Source organism: Camelus ferus, chromosome 35 (assembly GCF_009834535.1).
Source record: "Camelus ferus isolate YT-003-E chromosome 35, BCGSAC_Cfer_1.0, whole genome shotgun sequence".
Classification (NCBI taxonomy): Eukaryota; Metazoa; Chordata; class Mammalia; order Artiodactyla; family Camelidae; genus Camelus; species Camelus ferus.
Genome location: NC_045730.1, coordinates 14739700 through 14755583, shown reverse-complemented (window position 1 = coordinate 14755583; position 15884 = coordinate 14739700). Strand labels below are relative to the sequence as shown.

Genomic DNA, 15884 nt, shown 5'->3' with positions numbered 1-15884 from the left:
ATCTTGACCAGAAATCTATCCATTTACCAGATGATGCACATTTAGGTTTCCATGTCTTGGCTATTGTAAATATTACTGCTGTGAACACTGAGGTGCAGGTGTGTTAGTCTTACGTGATCTGGGTTGTGAAATATTTCTGCGACTTCTCAGAGTGCTTGCAAGGTTCTCCTTTTGTAGACCACGTTTTATTTTGCTTTTTTGGCTCTAGATTCTTATACAGTATGGCTAGTGTGAAGTCGGGGCTGGCACCCACCTATGGCACAGACTTGTTATTTATTTTCAAAAAGAAGAATTTATTTTTCTTCCTGCACCGAGAACCCGAGGCAGATGACAAGAATCTCCGTCATTTCCTCGTTCTGTGGGTGGAGTTTTCTCATTCTCCTCTCGCAGAGGGGTTACTGTTAGTGGGTATCATCTTTATGTAAGGACTTCAGTTCTTCTTGTTTCAGGTAGGCTGATGGCCAAATATCCTAATCTGTATGGGCATTCATACCCCAGGCCCTAGACCCCAGGGCCTTAATCAAGGTCTGATACATGACTGCCTGACTATAATCTCAGCTTGTGCATTTTCCATTCCAGCTTTTTAGTTTTCTAGTACTTAGTTTATTTTTTTATTTTTAAACTTTTATTTTAAAGGAGATACTGGGGATTGACCTGGGACCTCGTGCAGGTTAAGCATGAGCTCTACCACTGAGCTACACCCGTATCTCCACTAGTACTTATTTTTGATACCTGGAGACTTCCCCATCTCTCTGTCTCCAGCTCTAGTATGGATTTTTTGTTTATTGTTATGTTTTTATTTAGCATTTCTGTGTGCTTGAAGTCTAGGAGAGAAACCACAGCAAATCATGTTGCCAGAAGTTTGGTAAATACTCTCCTGTGACCAAATGATACAGCTTTATACTCCTCATCTACATTGGCCTCAGTAGGCGACTAGGCTTATTATTCTGCAGATTATTTCCTGTGGTTACCTATTCCAAAACCGAGCTCTTAGCCATTTTGTTCAGTTTCTTTGGTAAATATTTTGCAAATCATTTTTGTTGGAAATTGCATCAGAAGTGGAAAGAATGACTCCCTCCACCCCCATTTTGTATGACAACTTGTCACATGAGGAACAGTGAACTTCTGTTTTCTTTATTCACATAAATTATTTTCATTGCCTGTGAAACTATTGCTATTTGTGTTCTTTACACACATCTTTTGTTTACCAATTTGTGTTACATGCTAGGAGAATTGTTAAATGATAGTATGTAATAAATATGCATGATAATTTGCTTGATAACATTAACAGGGCTGGAAAAGACATGGCTTCTACTGCTATTTGATTGGACACACACTTTCAACGTTCGCAGAAGCAAACCAAACCTGTGCAAATGAGAAGGCTTACCTAACAACTATTGAAGACAGGTATGCCATTACTTTAATTTTATTTTAAAATATTTCAAATAATGAAACATTTCCAGGAAATCGTATCAATGTGCTCTAAATTTCTGAGTAAATTATATTCAATCTTGTAAAGGTAGCACCATTAAAGAACGTATATTTTTTAATTGAGTTGTAGTCAGTTTACAATGTTGTGTCAATTTCTGGTGTACAGCACAGTTTTTCAGTCATACATGAATATACATATGTTCGTTTTCATATTCTTTTTCACCTATGAGCTACTACAAGATTGTGTATATATTTCCCTGTGCTATACAGTATAAACTTGTGTATCTATTCTATATATACCTGTCAGTATCTATAAATCTCGAGTTCCCAGTCTGTCCCTACCTACCCACCTCCCCCTCGGCAGCCACAAGTTTATATTCTATGTCTGTGAGTTGTGTTTCTGTTTTATATTTAAGTTCATTTGTCTTCTGTTTTTGTTTTTTTTTTTTAGATTCCACATATGAGTGATATCATATGGTATTTTTCTTTCTCTTTCTGGCTAGCTTCACTTAGAATGACATTCTCCAGGAGCATCCATGTTGCTGCAAATTGCATTATGTTGTCATTTTTTATGGCTGAATAGTATTCCATTGTATAAATATACCACAACTTCTTTATGCAGTCATCTGTCGATGAACATTTAGGTTGTTTCCATGTCTTGGCTATTGTAAATAGTGCTGCTATGAACATTGAGGTGCTGGTGTCTTTTTGAATTAGGGTTCTTTCTGGATATATGCCCAGGAGTAGTATTGCCCAGCAAAAAACATATTTTTATTTGGATTCTTTTTTGCAAACACTATAAAATATTTTGCTCTTTTTAGTACCATAAAACAATATTCAGAACAGTTTGCTAATACTCCAGTAAATGTCATTTATTGTCCTAACTTTTTTTTTTAATGTAATAGATGTCAAATTTTTTAAAGCAGGGAAAGTAAAATTTGTTATCTCAAAATTCCACTTTCTAGCTTTACTACCGCCTCCAACAAAAAAGAGGATGGAGAGATTTACTAAATATTTTATTAATTCTTTCCATGGTTTTCTTTTCTTTGCTAGGTTTACTGGACTAACAGGTCTAGAAAATGATGTGGCCATAAACAAGATTTTATGTAACGTTTAACCTCTAGAGTCCTAGCCACCTTTGGGATTTTAGTTTTTTAAAAAAAATTTCTCCTAGTTTTTGCAAAGCACTGGATCAGATAGAGAGGAAACATAAAATAATTTTTTTAAATGTCCATTTGATTTGGAGTAAATAATTAAAGATGATTGCATTTTAATACAGTGAGTTATATTTATTGGCTTTTCAAGGCAGACCCAATTGAATGTAGAGGATGCTAAAAATTCTTTGATAAAATGAAAGATGTCATAGAATTTGTATAGTCTTTATAAAAGAACTTGTATGTCAACATTCTTTTTTCATGTACAATTAAATCTCTAACACATTGTAACACCTTGATATAATGCTAACATCTGAAAATCAGAGCATAGATACTTTTTCTCTTATGACAAGGAGGTGAGCTGTCCATCTTTCAGTACCATGGGAGCACGTTCTGATGCGAACCATTGATCTTTGGGTCTACTGGGGCAGAGATTTCCCTCTGTTTTATATCTTACATTTGCTTTTCTGTATGTGTTTTCTATGATACTTCTGTTCAGGAGCTCCCCAACTGAGGTTAAATCTGGTTCTTAGACATTGAAGAAAAATTGAGTTTGTTACTTTTCATGCTTTGCATTTGTTTGGTTTAGGGAATGAAATTATTCAGACTAGGGTCAAACAAATGTTCTGTTATTGTGGCTTTCTCTCCACTTCCCTCTCTGCTCTCTGTGGAGTCATCTACACCTCCCTTCATTCCTGGAAACTTTGGACACTAGTTTTCTTTTGCTCCAAAGAGAGATTTTTTTGTATATATTGTTGCATCATTGTCTAATGCCTGTCAATTAAGATAGACTTTGCTTTACTAACCACATTGTGTTAATACCAGATTATGCCAAATACAAGGATGAGTCCAGAGGGAGAGAAAATGTTGAAATTTGTGATTCTGCTCCCTTTTCCTTCTAGAGACTGAATTGCTACTTCTCTGTATTTCTTGATAATTTTCTCTTCTGTTTACAGATGAAGTAAGAGAATGAAATTGAAAGGAGAGTCCACAGAGATTTTCTAATTGTAGTATCCTTGATAATGTTATAACATCTCAACTTCCTTAAGCAAGAATTATGTAGAACATTTGAAGTAGTTGAGAGTGGACTGATTTTTAAATAATATATTTTAAAAGGCTAATAAAAAAGAATAAAATAATGCCATTTGCAGCAACATGGATGGACCTAGAGATCAGTCATTCTAAGTAAAGTAAACCAGAAAGAGAAAGAAAAATACCTTATGCTATCACTCATATGTAGAATCTAAAAAAAAAAAAAAAAAAAGGATACCGTGAACTCATCTACAAAACAGAAACAGATCTGCAGACTTAGTAAACAAGCTTTTGGTTACTGGGGAAAGAGGGTGGGAGGGGATAAATTTGGGAGTTTGAGATTTACAAATGTTCGCTACTATATATAAAAATAGATTTTTTAAAAAGTTTCTTTTGTATAGCACAGGGAACTATGTTCAATATCTTGTAATAACCTTTAATAAAAAATATGAAAACAAATATATGTATGTATATGCATGACCAGGACACTGTGCTGTACACCAGAAATTGACACATTGTGATTGTACTTCAGTAAAAGGCTGTGGTTTTCTCCTTTGCATTTTCAGAGTTCTTTTACCTTTTGAGGAGGGGCAGGGGGGCTGATGAGCAATAGAGAGAAATGGTTTGGGTACATTTGTGTGACTTCATTCAATCAGCCATATGAGATTTTTTTCTTTCACAAGAGCCCATGTCCTTTGTGAAAATTTGCAGTAATTTAAATAATATTTAAATACAACACAGTGGGTTTGAATTGGCAATGAAATCATAGCTCAGGCATACAACTGAGAGATTTTTCATGTGGATAATTAGAAAAATTCACATTTTTCTAAAATTGTTACTTTTTTTTTTTTTTTTAAGATATGAACAAGCCTTTCTGACTAGTTTGGTTGGATTGAGGCCTGAAAGGTATTTTTGGACAGGACTTTCAGATGTACAAAACAAAGGGACCTTTCAGTGGACCGTTGCGGAAGATGTGCAGTTCACCCACTGGAATTCCGATATGCCAGGTACGTGCGCGGCTTCCACCTTGGGTTTCCATTCACCCTGCACGTCCATTGCGCCGAGCCTGCGACTGCTCCGTGTACCTTTCCAAACAGGCTTACATCAGTTAGTTGTGCTCTTTAAATTTTATTATTTTATATTTCACTCTCTTTTTGTTTTTTCTTTTTCTTTCAAAAATATTCCAATTAGTTTGTAGCAGTCTAAGAAAAAAAGGAAGAGAAAACAACTTGGTTATCGGGTACTGCTCTATTTCGAATATTTATGAAATATTGTTGAAATCCTAAATAGTCCTAAAGATGCCAAATGGTTAATATATTTCTGAAAACTTAACTGTACTTAAGGGATATAAAGCTTTTCAGTGCAACTATGAGCAGAAATATTACTGTGCTGGGGCGGTGGGGCCACGGATGGTGCTTAGGTGGGACTCATTATTTCAATGTCTTGTAGGTGCCACACTATTTAGCCCTTTCTACGCCTCGGATTTTGTTTCATCCTTATAAAAAACCTGCGAGGCAAGTTCAAATATCCTCGTAAAGATGGGGAAACTGGGACTCAGAAAATTTATGCGATCAGAAAGCTTCCAAGCATGGATTTAGACTAATCTTTGTAATTCCCAAATCTGTGCTGTGTGCATTAATACCACCCTGCCTCCTTATAAATTTTGATATGCCTTCTTTAATAAGTCATTTCTGAGCAGACTTTGAGTCTTTGCTTTCTTTATGCGCTGGTGTCATAGCATATGATTGCACTCAGGAAATTCAGCCTCCTTAGAGCAAGTGTTCCATTGAATCTGGATAAAAAGCTAAAGGAGTAATATATAGCTTAAATGCATCAATTTACTACTTGGCCTAGTAAGTCCTAATCTTCCGAAGTTTTTAAAATTTGTATCCCCAGCTGTTAATAAGGAAAATAGATCAGTAATTTGGAGAGTGTGGCTTTTGTTTAATTATTGAACATCCTGAAAAATAGTAAGATTTCAATTTAAAGAACAGGACATTATGTTAAGAGTGGAATGCACACTTAAAACAAATATTGGTTAAGAGTGGTAGTTCTTACCCTCCAGACAAAACTCCTTAACTTCACTGGTGTTGATCATTTAGCAGTAGGATTCTAAGAGATTACTCTGGGAACATCCTTAGGGGGTTAAAAATGAATCAAACCAGAGCTCTAGGGAACTAGCCTTCTTAGAGAAAATATTTTGGGAAAGATGTATCTCCCCAGAACTTTGAGAGTTACTTCTGAACACTTAACTGTCCTTTAAAAGAACAATAATAAAAGATGACCTCATGTCGGCAGCAAGAATCCTAATGTTTTCAAAGCTTCATCTTAGTTAATTACTGTTTCAAACTAATCATGACTGTAACACACAATTATAAACTATGAAGCTTGGTATAATCTACATTTTATTTTATGTACCCTTTTATCCATTGAAGCTGGCGTGCATCACGACTCTGTAAGGGAGGTAGTGATACTTGCATTTTAAGACGAGGAAATGAGTTCAGAATAGTTCAGCAACTGATCTAAAATCTCTAGCTCAGGCAGGTCTCATTTTGAAGCCCGAAGAGTTTCTGTTCTGGGATATTTACATGGACCCCAGGGGGAAGAAACAGATCTTAAATACTTTTTTTAAAAAAGGAAAGAAACATCAAAAACCATTATATTTGTCATTATTGTAAATTTTATCATACTAGAAAAATTGTGTCTCTGTTGGTGGGGGGCCACCCTGCCAGCTGTTAGAAATAAAAATGTTACTAAAACCCTGACCTTTGAGATTATAATTTAGCTGGGGATACAGGCCATGCAAATACAAGGTATATGATGGTTCAAAAATAGCACAAATCAGTTGCCAATGCAGCAGGACTACTCCTCCACGGTTTTCTTATCAGGTGTGGATTTTATCACACGATTTGACAGTTAGGTGTGAACTGTCTTCTGTGAGCAGGGCTGGCTTGCATTATCACCTGCTGAGTGAAATCTACTTTATGTTACTTGCAGGTCGGAAAGCTGGGTGTGTTGCCATGAGAACTGGGGTTGCAGGAGGCTTGTGGGATGTTTTGAGATGTGAAGAAAAGGCAAAATTTGTGTGCAAACACTGGGCAGAAGGAGTAACTCGCCCACCAGAGCCCACCACCACCGCTGAACCCAAATGTCCAGAGAATTGGGGCACTTCCAGTAAAACTAGCTTGTGTTTCAAGGTAAGTGTCAGTTGCTCAGCTATTAAAGAATCTGGAATCTGCTTTGGCCTCAAGAATCCCCTAAGGATTTAACACAGAACAAAACCAGTTGCGCAAGCTCCACCTGTAGAAATCCTGATTTTATTGACGTGGAGGGGGCCTGGGCATTGGCTGTTTTTAAAGCACTCTCCTCGGGCAGGTGCGAAGGACCAGTTGCGTTTAGACTGACAAACACAGCTGAGATGACAAACACAATGCACGGCAGCCTTTCTTCCCCTGCTTTGCCTTCATCACCACCCACCCCAACCCACCCCCACTCTTGGCATCTTTCCTCTCCCTCACGCTCTCTATCCCCAGTCTGAGCTTGCAAGTCTTTTTATCTTGATGAAAATTTCTGCTCCCCCTTATGCTATCCTATTGCACCCCATTTTTCGCTCTGTTCTTGGAGTGCAAGCTTTTAGGTAAGTGCGTTGATAAACAAGTCTGCAATCATGCCACGCAGGGATCCTAGAGAGGCTACCCCCTTGTTTTGAGTTAGCCCCTGATTATCATGCCTGAAGGGAAATGAAGGACTGCTCAGGAGGGGCACATGGCCATTCGGTGTCCTATAAATGACAATCTGATATCCTGCTATCATTTGTTTCATTCCTGGGCTGGACCATCCATTTTCTCCTTAGGCAATCAAATTCACCCAAACAAACAAACATCCCCTGATACCCCAACGAATGAAGCATTTGGGTTTTTTTTTTCTCTCTTGTAAATCATATTCTTTCTAGAGAAGGCTGGATTTAACCAAATAAAGCAATGCACCTATCTATCACCTAGTGACATTATTATTTAAAGGCCAGCTCTCTGGACCTCTTTTGTTCAATCCTTTGAGGCATGTGGCCATGGTATGTTTTGTAAGATAGTTAGGCAAGGCCAGTGAGGGACTCTAATTACTAACGTGTGTCAGAATGAGATCGTTTGGTCTTCTCTAACTCAAGGACTGGTTGAGTTGGTCACTCCCACCAGCAGCAACATAGACTAATGAGCTACGCAACCCAGATTAGCCAGTCAAATCTAAAAGCTTGGTTTATGTAGAAGGGAGTCTGTTGGGCCAACACAGGAGAGGATTTTGCAAATGGATTGAGGACTAACACAAAGCCCATCAGGTGTTTTATTGCTGCTTCTGGAACCTTTTGAGTTATTATGCAGGGGCCAGGTTCATCCTGTACACAGCCATTCACCTGAGGGTAGCAGGTCATAGAGATTTATTGCTGTATTTTGCAAGAAGCGGCAGAATTCTCCAGAGCTGGAAAGTGAACCAAGGGCTCCGGTAGATGTGATCTGGGTGGACGTTCAACAAATCCACATATGTGCTTCCCTAGAAATCATGTGGTTTTAGACATGCTTGGAGTCGGGTTTATTTGAAAATATATAGACCATCTTTGCACATATGAAGATGTGGGGATTATTAATAAAATTCAGCTGTTAGGAAATTGATTTAAGAAAATGAAATCTTCAATCATGGTCTCACAAGCTGACCATGATATTCCTGGGGTCTTGGGAATTACTGAAGTGGAAATTTGCTCAAGGCGCCTGTGTCCTGATAACCCAAGCAGGGTCAAGGTAAAAATTGCCTGGGGATGCTTGGTGACCACTGGACAGCCATAGTCCTTTGGAAGCAAATCCCTTTCTCTACAAGGCGGCGATGACAGTAGCCATGTCTCATGCGAAACAGTGAATGGAAGCTATAAAAATTGGGAGTTACGTTGAACTCTATCCTGTTTGCAACCTGATAGATATTTCTCACACTGCCACTGTGGATTCCATTCCACCTGCAGTCCTTTGAAAAATATGACACAGTCTCTAAATTATATTGATATTAAACGTAGTTTAGCTTCTATCCCATCTTTTTAGATGCTCTGCCCGTTAAGTGTCTGTCATGGCATGTGTGCCAATCATTGTTAAAATATGCATCCATAAGGATAAAAGATAAGGCGGTGTTCTTGCAGAATACTACCAATGAAGTGTTGGAGACTGCCTGCCTATTCATTGTGTAAGTTAAACAGGATAACAAACTGTGGCATAACCTTAGGGAGGTTATTATCCTTAAAGTTTTCTTTTTTGTGTGTTTCCTTTCTCCATATGGAGTTTTTTTTTTTTCTGTCTCAATGCCACTTTTCACACTGAACCAAATTAACCCCGTGAACCCTGTCTCCTGCAAGGAGCTCAGTGCCTAATCCCTATGCCTAAAGTGTCTACACTTTTAATCTAACTTCTCCTGTGCTATAAAAATAATTTTATTTTCTAAGGTTTTTATTTTCTACAAAATCATCCCCCAGATCTTGTTACCCAACTCTTTGCTCACCAATTGATCTTTCAACCGAGAGAATGACGTTGTTTGGGGGCCATTGTAATGTCTTTCTTTTCTACACATGAAAATCTCATCAGATTTGATAAGCTATGAAGTGTAAAAAAAATTTTCTGAATCTGTACCACCTTTAGCTGTTTACAAAAGGCAAACACGAGAAGAAGACTTGGTTTGAATCTCGAGACTTTTGTAGAGCTCTGGGTGGAGACCTAGCCAGTATCAATAACAAAGAGGAGCAGCAAGCAATATGGCGGTTAGTGACGTGAGTATCTTCTCTACGTAATACTCCTTTCTTTGACCCATTGGGTGTTAATGATATTGAAAAAGTCTCCTATTTCCAACAGTGTGGGCTTATTATGCTGCTCTGAGTACACAGATCATATCCCAAATCTGTGGGCACTTTTGGATCTAGTTTTACTTCCAAAGGCTTTAATTTTATAGCTATGAAGCCTGTGATGAATTGCTCTATAAACATGTAAGACACTCAGTACATATTGTTACATGAATAAATGAATGAGTATCTGTCAGTGCTTTACAATTATTCTCGGATGGTGCCTTGTTTTTAGGATATTTACAGGTTGTACCGAAAAGCACAACTGTGGCATAATGCTATGTTTAGTCATGGAATCCCTTTATCTGTGTAATAACTAATTAATGTTTTGGAGATCACTTTCAAATTTGATTAGGACTTGTAGGTAACCAAACTTGGTTCACGTAGTAACATAAGCTATCTTTATATCTTGTACGTTTTATATGTTTTATTTTATATTTTATTTTTATTGTGTTATATTTATTTATTTTATTATTATATTTTGTTTTATTTATGTTATATTTTATTTTTATGTTTTACTTTATAAAACTTTATGTTTTATTTATATCTTGCAGGGCTAGTGGAAGCTACCACGAACTCTTTTGGTTGGGATTGACATATGGAAGTCCTTCTGAGGGTTTTACTTGGAGTGATGGATCTCCTGTGAGTAATTTGATTTAATATATCACTTTCTTACTTTATCATGTATTTATCTTTTTTTTGAGGTTAGTTTTTGCTTTTATTTGCCAGTGTAACTTAACTACAGTGGCTTGCAAACTTTTCATGTATCTATCTTATGTTATCCTTTGGCTTAATCCAAATTTTTGGTAAGACAGGTTATTAGGATAGCTGGAGACATTTTTCTATGTAAAGTAAATTCTATTTTGCAATCCTTATTCTGCCCCTGCCCCAGTACAGGTGTCCTGTTCACCCAAGGCATGAGAAGGGTGGACTGGATGAAAAAAAAATGAGAGAACTCATTCCTCTAATTTATATAAAATAATGTCTTCATTCTATCGTGCCAAATTGGTAGGCAAGTTGCTAAACTTCTTAAAGATTGAGTGTTTATGGCTTCTTATAGATCAGGAATGGAAATAATTATTGATATTCCATTGAAAAACCATTAGGCTTCATCAGACTTCTCCATTCTCAGCAATTCTCAGGGATGGAGAAATGAGGGGCCACGGCACATGCTGGCAATGTTAACCCTCTGGTCATCACAGAAAGTGGTCTGGTGTAATTTCAATTCTGCCTCCTCTTACAAGCCATCATCAATGGTTTGAGGCATTTGGGTCAGGTGGATTATTTGATGGCTCCATTGATAACTTAGATTTTATGTTTAGATCTCTGGAAAAAAGATCATAATGCTTATCTCTAAAACCCTGTGGGCTGTGATTCCACTTTGAAAACTCCACAGGGGACCAAAACCAAGCCCTTTCCATTTATTTCCACTGCTCATTTTGGTAAAGGTTAGCAGCTTGGTTAGCAACATTTCCTGTTTTTTTCTTTTGTAAGACGAACTCATTATATTTCTTTATCCTATTGTTTCAATAAAAAGAAAGTTTCCAACATCACATCTTATCCCTTAAGATCAGGTTATAGAGTCAGGAACTCCCAATACTGAGAAGTAGAACTTTTTTGCAAGGTTTTTCCTATATATAAATCCAGCTTTCATGGCCCTGGATCCAGTCTATTTAATATGAGTAAATGCAATATTATAATCATTAATAGTGTATGCTACTCAGTTTCAAAAGTTTCCATGTAATGAAAGCTATTTCTTTCCCAGGTGTGTTCATAAACCTTGTTTCCAAAGCAAACCTATTGTGAAAAAAGTAAATAGGTTAAAAAAGATAAATGTACCTTTCATTTTACGTTTGGATAGCAGATTGACATTGGCCTGATAGAAATGGCTGACAGTTGTTAACATAACGTTTATAACATAGGTTTCATATGAAAATTGGGCTTATGGAGAACCTAATAATTATCAAAATGTTGAATACTGTGGCGAGTTGAAAGGTGATCCCAGTATGTCCTGGAATGATATTAACTGTGAACATCTTAACAACTGGATCTGCCAGATACGAAAAGGTATGATACCCAGTCCTCTCCTTCATCTCGGTTTGGAGAACTAACCTCCTGCAATCCCAGCATCTTCCCTTTATTAGCAGAACCAAACAAACAAAACAACAAAATAAGGGAACTGTCAGGGGTCATCATTTCACAGGATAAGAATGAAGTCACTGAGCACAGATAAATGTTCCAAAGGAACAGAAGATCAAAAGGCCACCCGGGATCCCTGGAGGAGAGTCACGTCCTCCAATATAGTTCCCACGAGCCATGGCTCCGGCTCAGGTTCTGTAGTGATGGGAGTGGGTGGGTCTTCTCTGGACGCAGAGTAATGAGAATGCAATTTCTTTTTGGGGATTTTCACCCTCTGACTCACATCAGTCATCCAGTGGGTGAAAGTTTCTCTCAGTCTGAATATGCTAAGTACTGATTTCTCAAGGAAATGTTCAACCAAAGATTTGGCACCTTTTTGAAGCCCCTGCTGCTATGAGACCCACCATGTTATTGATGGCCAAAAATTATCAATACATACTTACCAGTCATGACTTGTGACTCAGAAAGTTCCACATATCCAAATCAGGTATTGAGGGCAGAGGATCAAATGTTTTCTGTTACAATAAACACACCAGACCCACCCTTGAACCAGAGTATCCATCAGCTTCCTCCGCTGTAAACAGATAAGTGGAACCACATTGCCCTCTGCTGTCAAGGAAACTTGGCTACTATTCCTGCTCTGTTGCTCAAGACAGTTCTCCTCCTGTCTGTCTGCTTGCTTTCCTTACTCCTTCTGCTTAGATGATGCTTCCAAAGTTTTCAGAATGGAAGCATAAATAGTGGCCAGTTCTTTTCTAAAGGTCTCCTAGCTACCAAGGACCAGTTTCCCTGTGTATTATTAGTAGCTCTGTTCTTACAGGTGTTAAATACATTAAACCAAAAGCTAGATAACCTGAGTCCTTTTTTATCAGATTCCAGCAAAGTCCAGGTGTATCATTCACTTCTTGGAAAGAAAAATATTTAACTTTTCGTAAAACATACATTTAATAAGTTTTTTGAAGAAAATATATTTCAGAAATAAACAGTTCGTATTTAATGGTTTCAAATCATGAAAATTTAAGTCACTCCACAGCTAGTTATAAGATGTGTGACTGTAAAGCAGACAGCTATTGAGCACCTTCTGAATACCAACAACTCACATGTTTTATCTCATAGCTTTACATGTATGACTAACTGCTTTCTGCTGCTGAGAAAATTAAGGGTAAGAAATTTAAATCCAGTTGTGGGACTTGAACCTCAGCTTTCTAATTCCAAAAGTGATGGTTTTTTCTTTTTTTCTTTCTTTTTATATGATGCTCTTTGTTGTGCCTGAAAACTGTCTTCCAGTTTCTGGTGGTGCTGTACCTAATTTGTTTAGCTCTTACCTCCCTAATTCCGTTTCCCTTTAGCCTCCTCCCCCACAGCATGGCAGGAGGATTGGAGAGTGGAAGGGAGAAAGAGAAAGAGAGAGCAGTTAAGTTTTCAGCTGTAACTGACTGTGAAACTAGAAAGTAATGTAATAGCAGATGTTCAAGTATACTTTGTATCTAATCTTCTCTTGTTTTCCAGGACAAACACCCAACCCTGAGCCAACCCCAGCTCCTCAAGACAGTAGGTGTTACCTTTTCACTGATCTCCATATCGATAGCCTGTTCCCCTTCTCTTTCCTTTCTTAATGAAAAACAAAATACTTACCCTTGGAAGGTGGAGAGAAGAGGTTCTTAATATCTTTGAGAATCTCATGAAAGTTTGGATCTTCTCCTCCAGACAGATACACGCACAAACACAAAGAGGCTTGTTAATACAATGTCTCAGGGTTCATGAAACGAATCCAAGGACCTCAGGTGATTAATTTCCTGTGACTGCTGTAAAAAATTACCACCAACTTGGTGGCTTCAAGCTGCACACATGTATTCCCTTATGGTTCTGGGGATCAGAATTATGAATGCAGTTTCCCTGGGCTGAAATCAAGGTATCATGCTCCCTCTGGGGGCTCCAGTGGAGGATCTGTTTCCTTGCCACCAGTTTCTAGAGCTGCATTCCTCACATTTGTTGGTTCACGGCCCCTCCCTCCATCTTCAAAACCAACAATGTAGCATTTTCTTTCATTTGTCACATTGCCCCTCCTTCTGTACTCAAATCTCCCTCAGTTTCCCTCAGTAAGGGTGCCTGTGATTTACGTGTAGGGCCTGCCCAGAAAATCTAGGATAATCTCTCCATCTCAAGATTCGTAACTTAATCACATCTACAAAGTACCTTTTTCTGTATAACATTCACAGAGTCCAGAGGTTAAGGCCTGGGTGTCTTTGGGCCTCTTATTCAGCCTGCTCCAGCACAGAATTATAGAAGTCCCTAGAAATCCATGGTTTGAAAGAAGCCCTAGGGGTCCTCCTAGTACCTGAATTCCTTGGTTCTCCAATTATGAAGCACCCAAGTCCATCTGTTACATCTGTAATATTAGATGAAAGCTACTCGCTCACAGTTTCCACTCCTTGAACCTAGACGATCACGGGTGCACATATGTAAATTATTCCAGCTCAGCAATCCGGTTGTTAAAAGTAACATTGGGAGTTCTTTTACCAAATGATAATACGTGGAAGTTAATTGAGAAGAAAAACAGCTAGTTTTTACAGAGTTGGTAGAAAGTGAATATTTGGAATTAGATAATTCAGTCTGTACTTAACATAAACATCCTATTCATTCTGGCCTCTCAGAGTTGCAGATACCTCTGCTAGGGTTACTCCGCCCTTTTCACTTTTATGTAGCATACATACCAGATCCTTGAATTCGTCTACATAAAATCCATCACCTTTTCTCATTAATTTTTCAGATCCCCCAGTCACTGAAGATGGGTGGGTTATTTACAAAGACTACCAGTATTATTTTAGCAAAGAGAAGGAAACCATGGACAAGGCACGAGAATTTTGCAAGAAGAATTTTGGTGATCTTGTTTCTATCCAAAGTGAAAGTGAAAAGAAGTTTCTATGGAAATATGTAAGGATATGATTCATTTAAGCATGGAAAAGTGACATGTGATAAGGCAAGATAATGTCTATGATTGCTACCCTGTGGTGCAATTTCAAATTATGTGCTGAATTGGAGCCTTCTAAGGTCAGGGGTAAAAATGTGAGGGTCAGAGGAGGGGAAATGGGTGTTGGCCATCACAGAAGTGAGTGACCTGATTGCTAGAGTTTTCAATGCAGAGTCACAGAACCCAGAAACAGTGTTTAGACTGGGCTTTGTGAGAATTCAGACTTGATGGTTTTAAGCTCACTAATTTGAGTTTCAAAGGTTATCATTCTTAACTAGTTGTTACGTATCAATACCGGACCCTTTGTGTTATAGTGCAAGTTGATTATTAATTTAAAAATCTGTCTCAGTTGGACCAGATTCTTTTTTATTTTTTCCTTTTGGGGTGGCAGGTAATTTGGTTTGTTTTTGTTTGTTTGTTAATTAATGGAAGTACCTGGGATTGAACCCAGGACATTTTGCATGCTAAGCACATGCTCTACCCCTGAGCTATAACCTTCCCTCCGCCCCCATCCGCCACCACTGCCCCCAGACTAGATTCTTGGTTAATAAGACAGTATTAACAAAGTTAATAAACAGATAGTACGGCTTGATTATTCATATAAAACTCTTTCTTGGTTGAACCAAAATTGTCAGCTAACAGTGGAGGTGTAATTTGTTTTTTTCCGAGGGTGCTTGGTTCAATCTTTCTCTTTAAAAATCTTCATGGCATCCTCGCTGTTTTCCAGAAAGGAGGTAAGAGGGAGAGAAGGCAAAAGTGAGTTCAACGGTAGTGAAAGAATAAAAATTCATTTGATTACAAAAGCATTAGAGCATAGCCTGATTTACCTTCATCATTGTAGATACACTCTGGTTTGAAATTCTCAGGATATTTCCTAATACTGCACAAATATATTTGTGGATGGAGAAGTCTTTCTTAGACACATAATCCCAAATGGCTACTTTGCTTTAAAGAATGTCTTCAACAACCTAATTACTATAGGTGTTTGATATTAAAGAGAATGACTTAAGGTATTTCCTGTATAAATGCAGGTTGTTATATAATGTGCATATTTTTCTTTTTATTCCTATGAAGAGCATTGAATATACAACAAAATTTTTGCATGAATACCTCCTTAGGAAAGTCCCCTAATAGACTGTCTCATTAATATGTAGGTTTTATTTAAGAATTTGCTGATTATAGTATATAGACTGAACTATATGTAAACTTCCATGTTTTAGGTCAACAGGAATGATGCACAGCAAGCATATTTTATTGGCTTATTGATCAGCTTGGATAGAAAATTTGCGTAAGT

General features: G+C 37.7%; 1 protein-coding gene across 1 annotated transcript in view; it reads left to right on the top strand.

The window, feature by feature from the left end:
• MRC1 (mannose receptor C-type 1) overlaps positions 1-15884 on the top strand; it is a 90814-nt gene that overhangs the window by 50322 nt on the left and 24608 nt on the right. Inside the window, exons 10-18 of the mRNA XM_006192292.3 lie at positions 1292-1407; positions 4476-4624; positions 6615-6814; positions 9284-9411; positions 10035-10122; positions 11403-11547; positions 13129-13170; positions 14390-14553; positions 15811-15878. Coding sequence (XP_006192354.1) covers positions 1292-1407; positions 4476-4624; positions 6615-6814; positions 9284-9411; positions 10035-10122; positions 11403-11547; positions 13129-13170; positions 14390-14553; positions 15811-15878 — 1100 coding nt within the window. The remainder of the gene's footprint in view (positions 1-1291; positions 1408-4475; positions 4625-6614; positions 6815-9283; positions 9412-10034; positions 10123-11402; positions 11548-13128; positions 13171-14389; positions 14554-15810; positions 15879-15884) is intronic.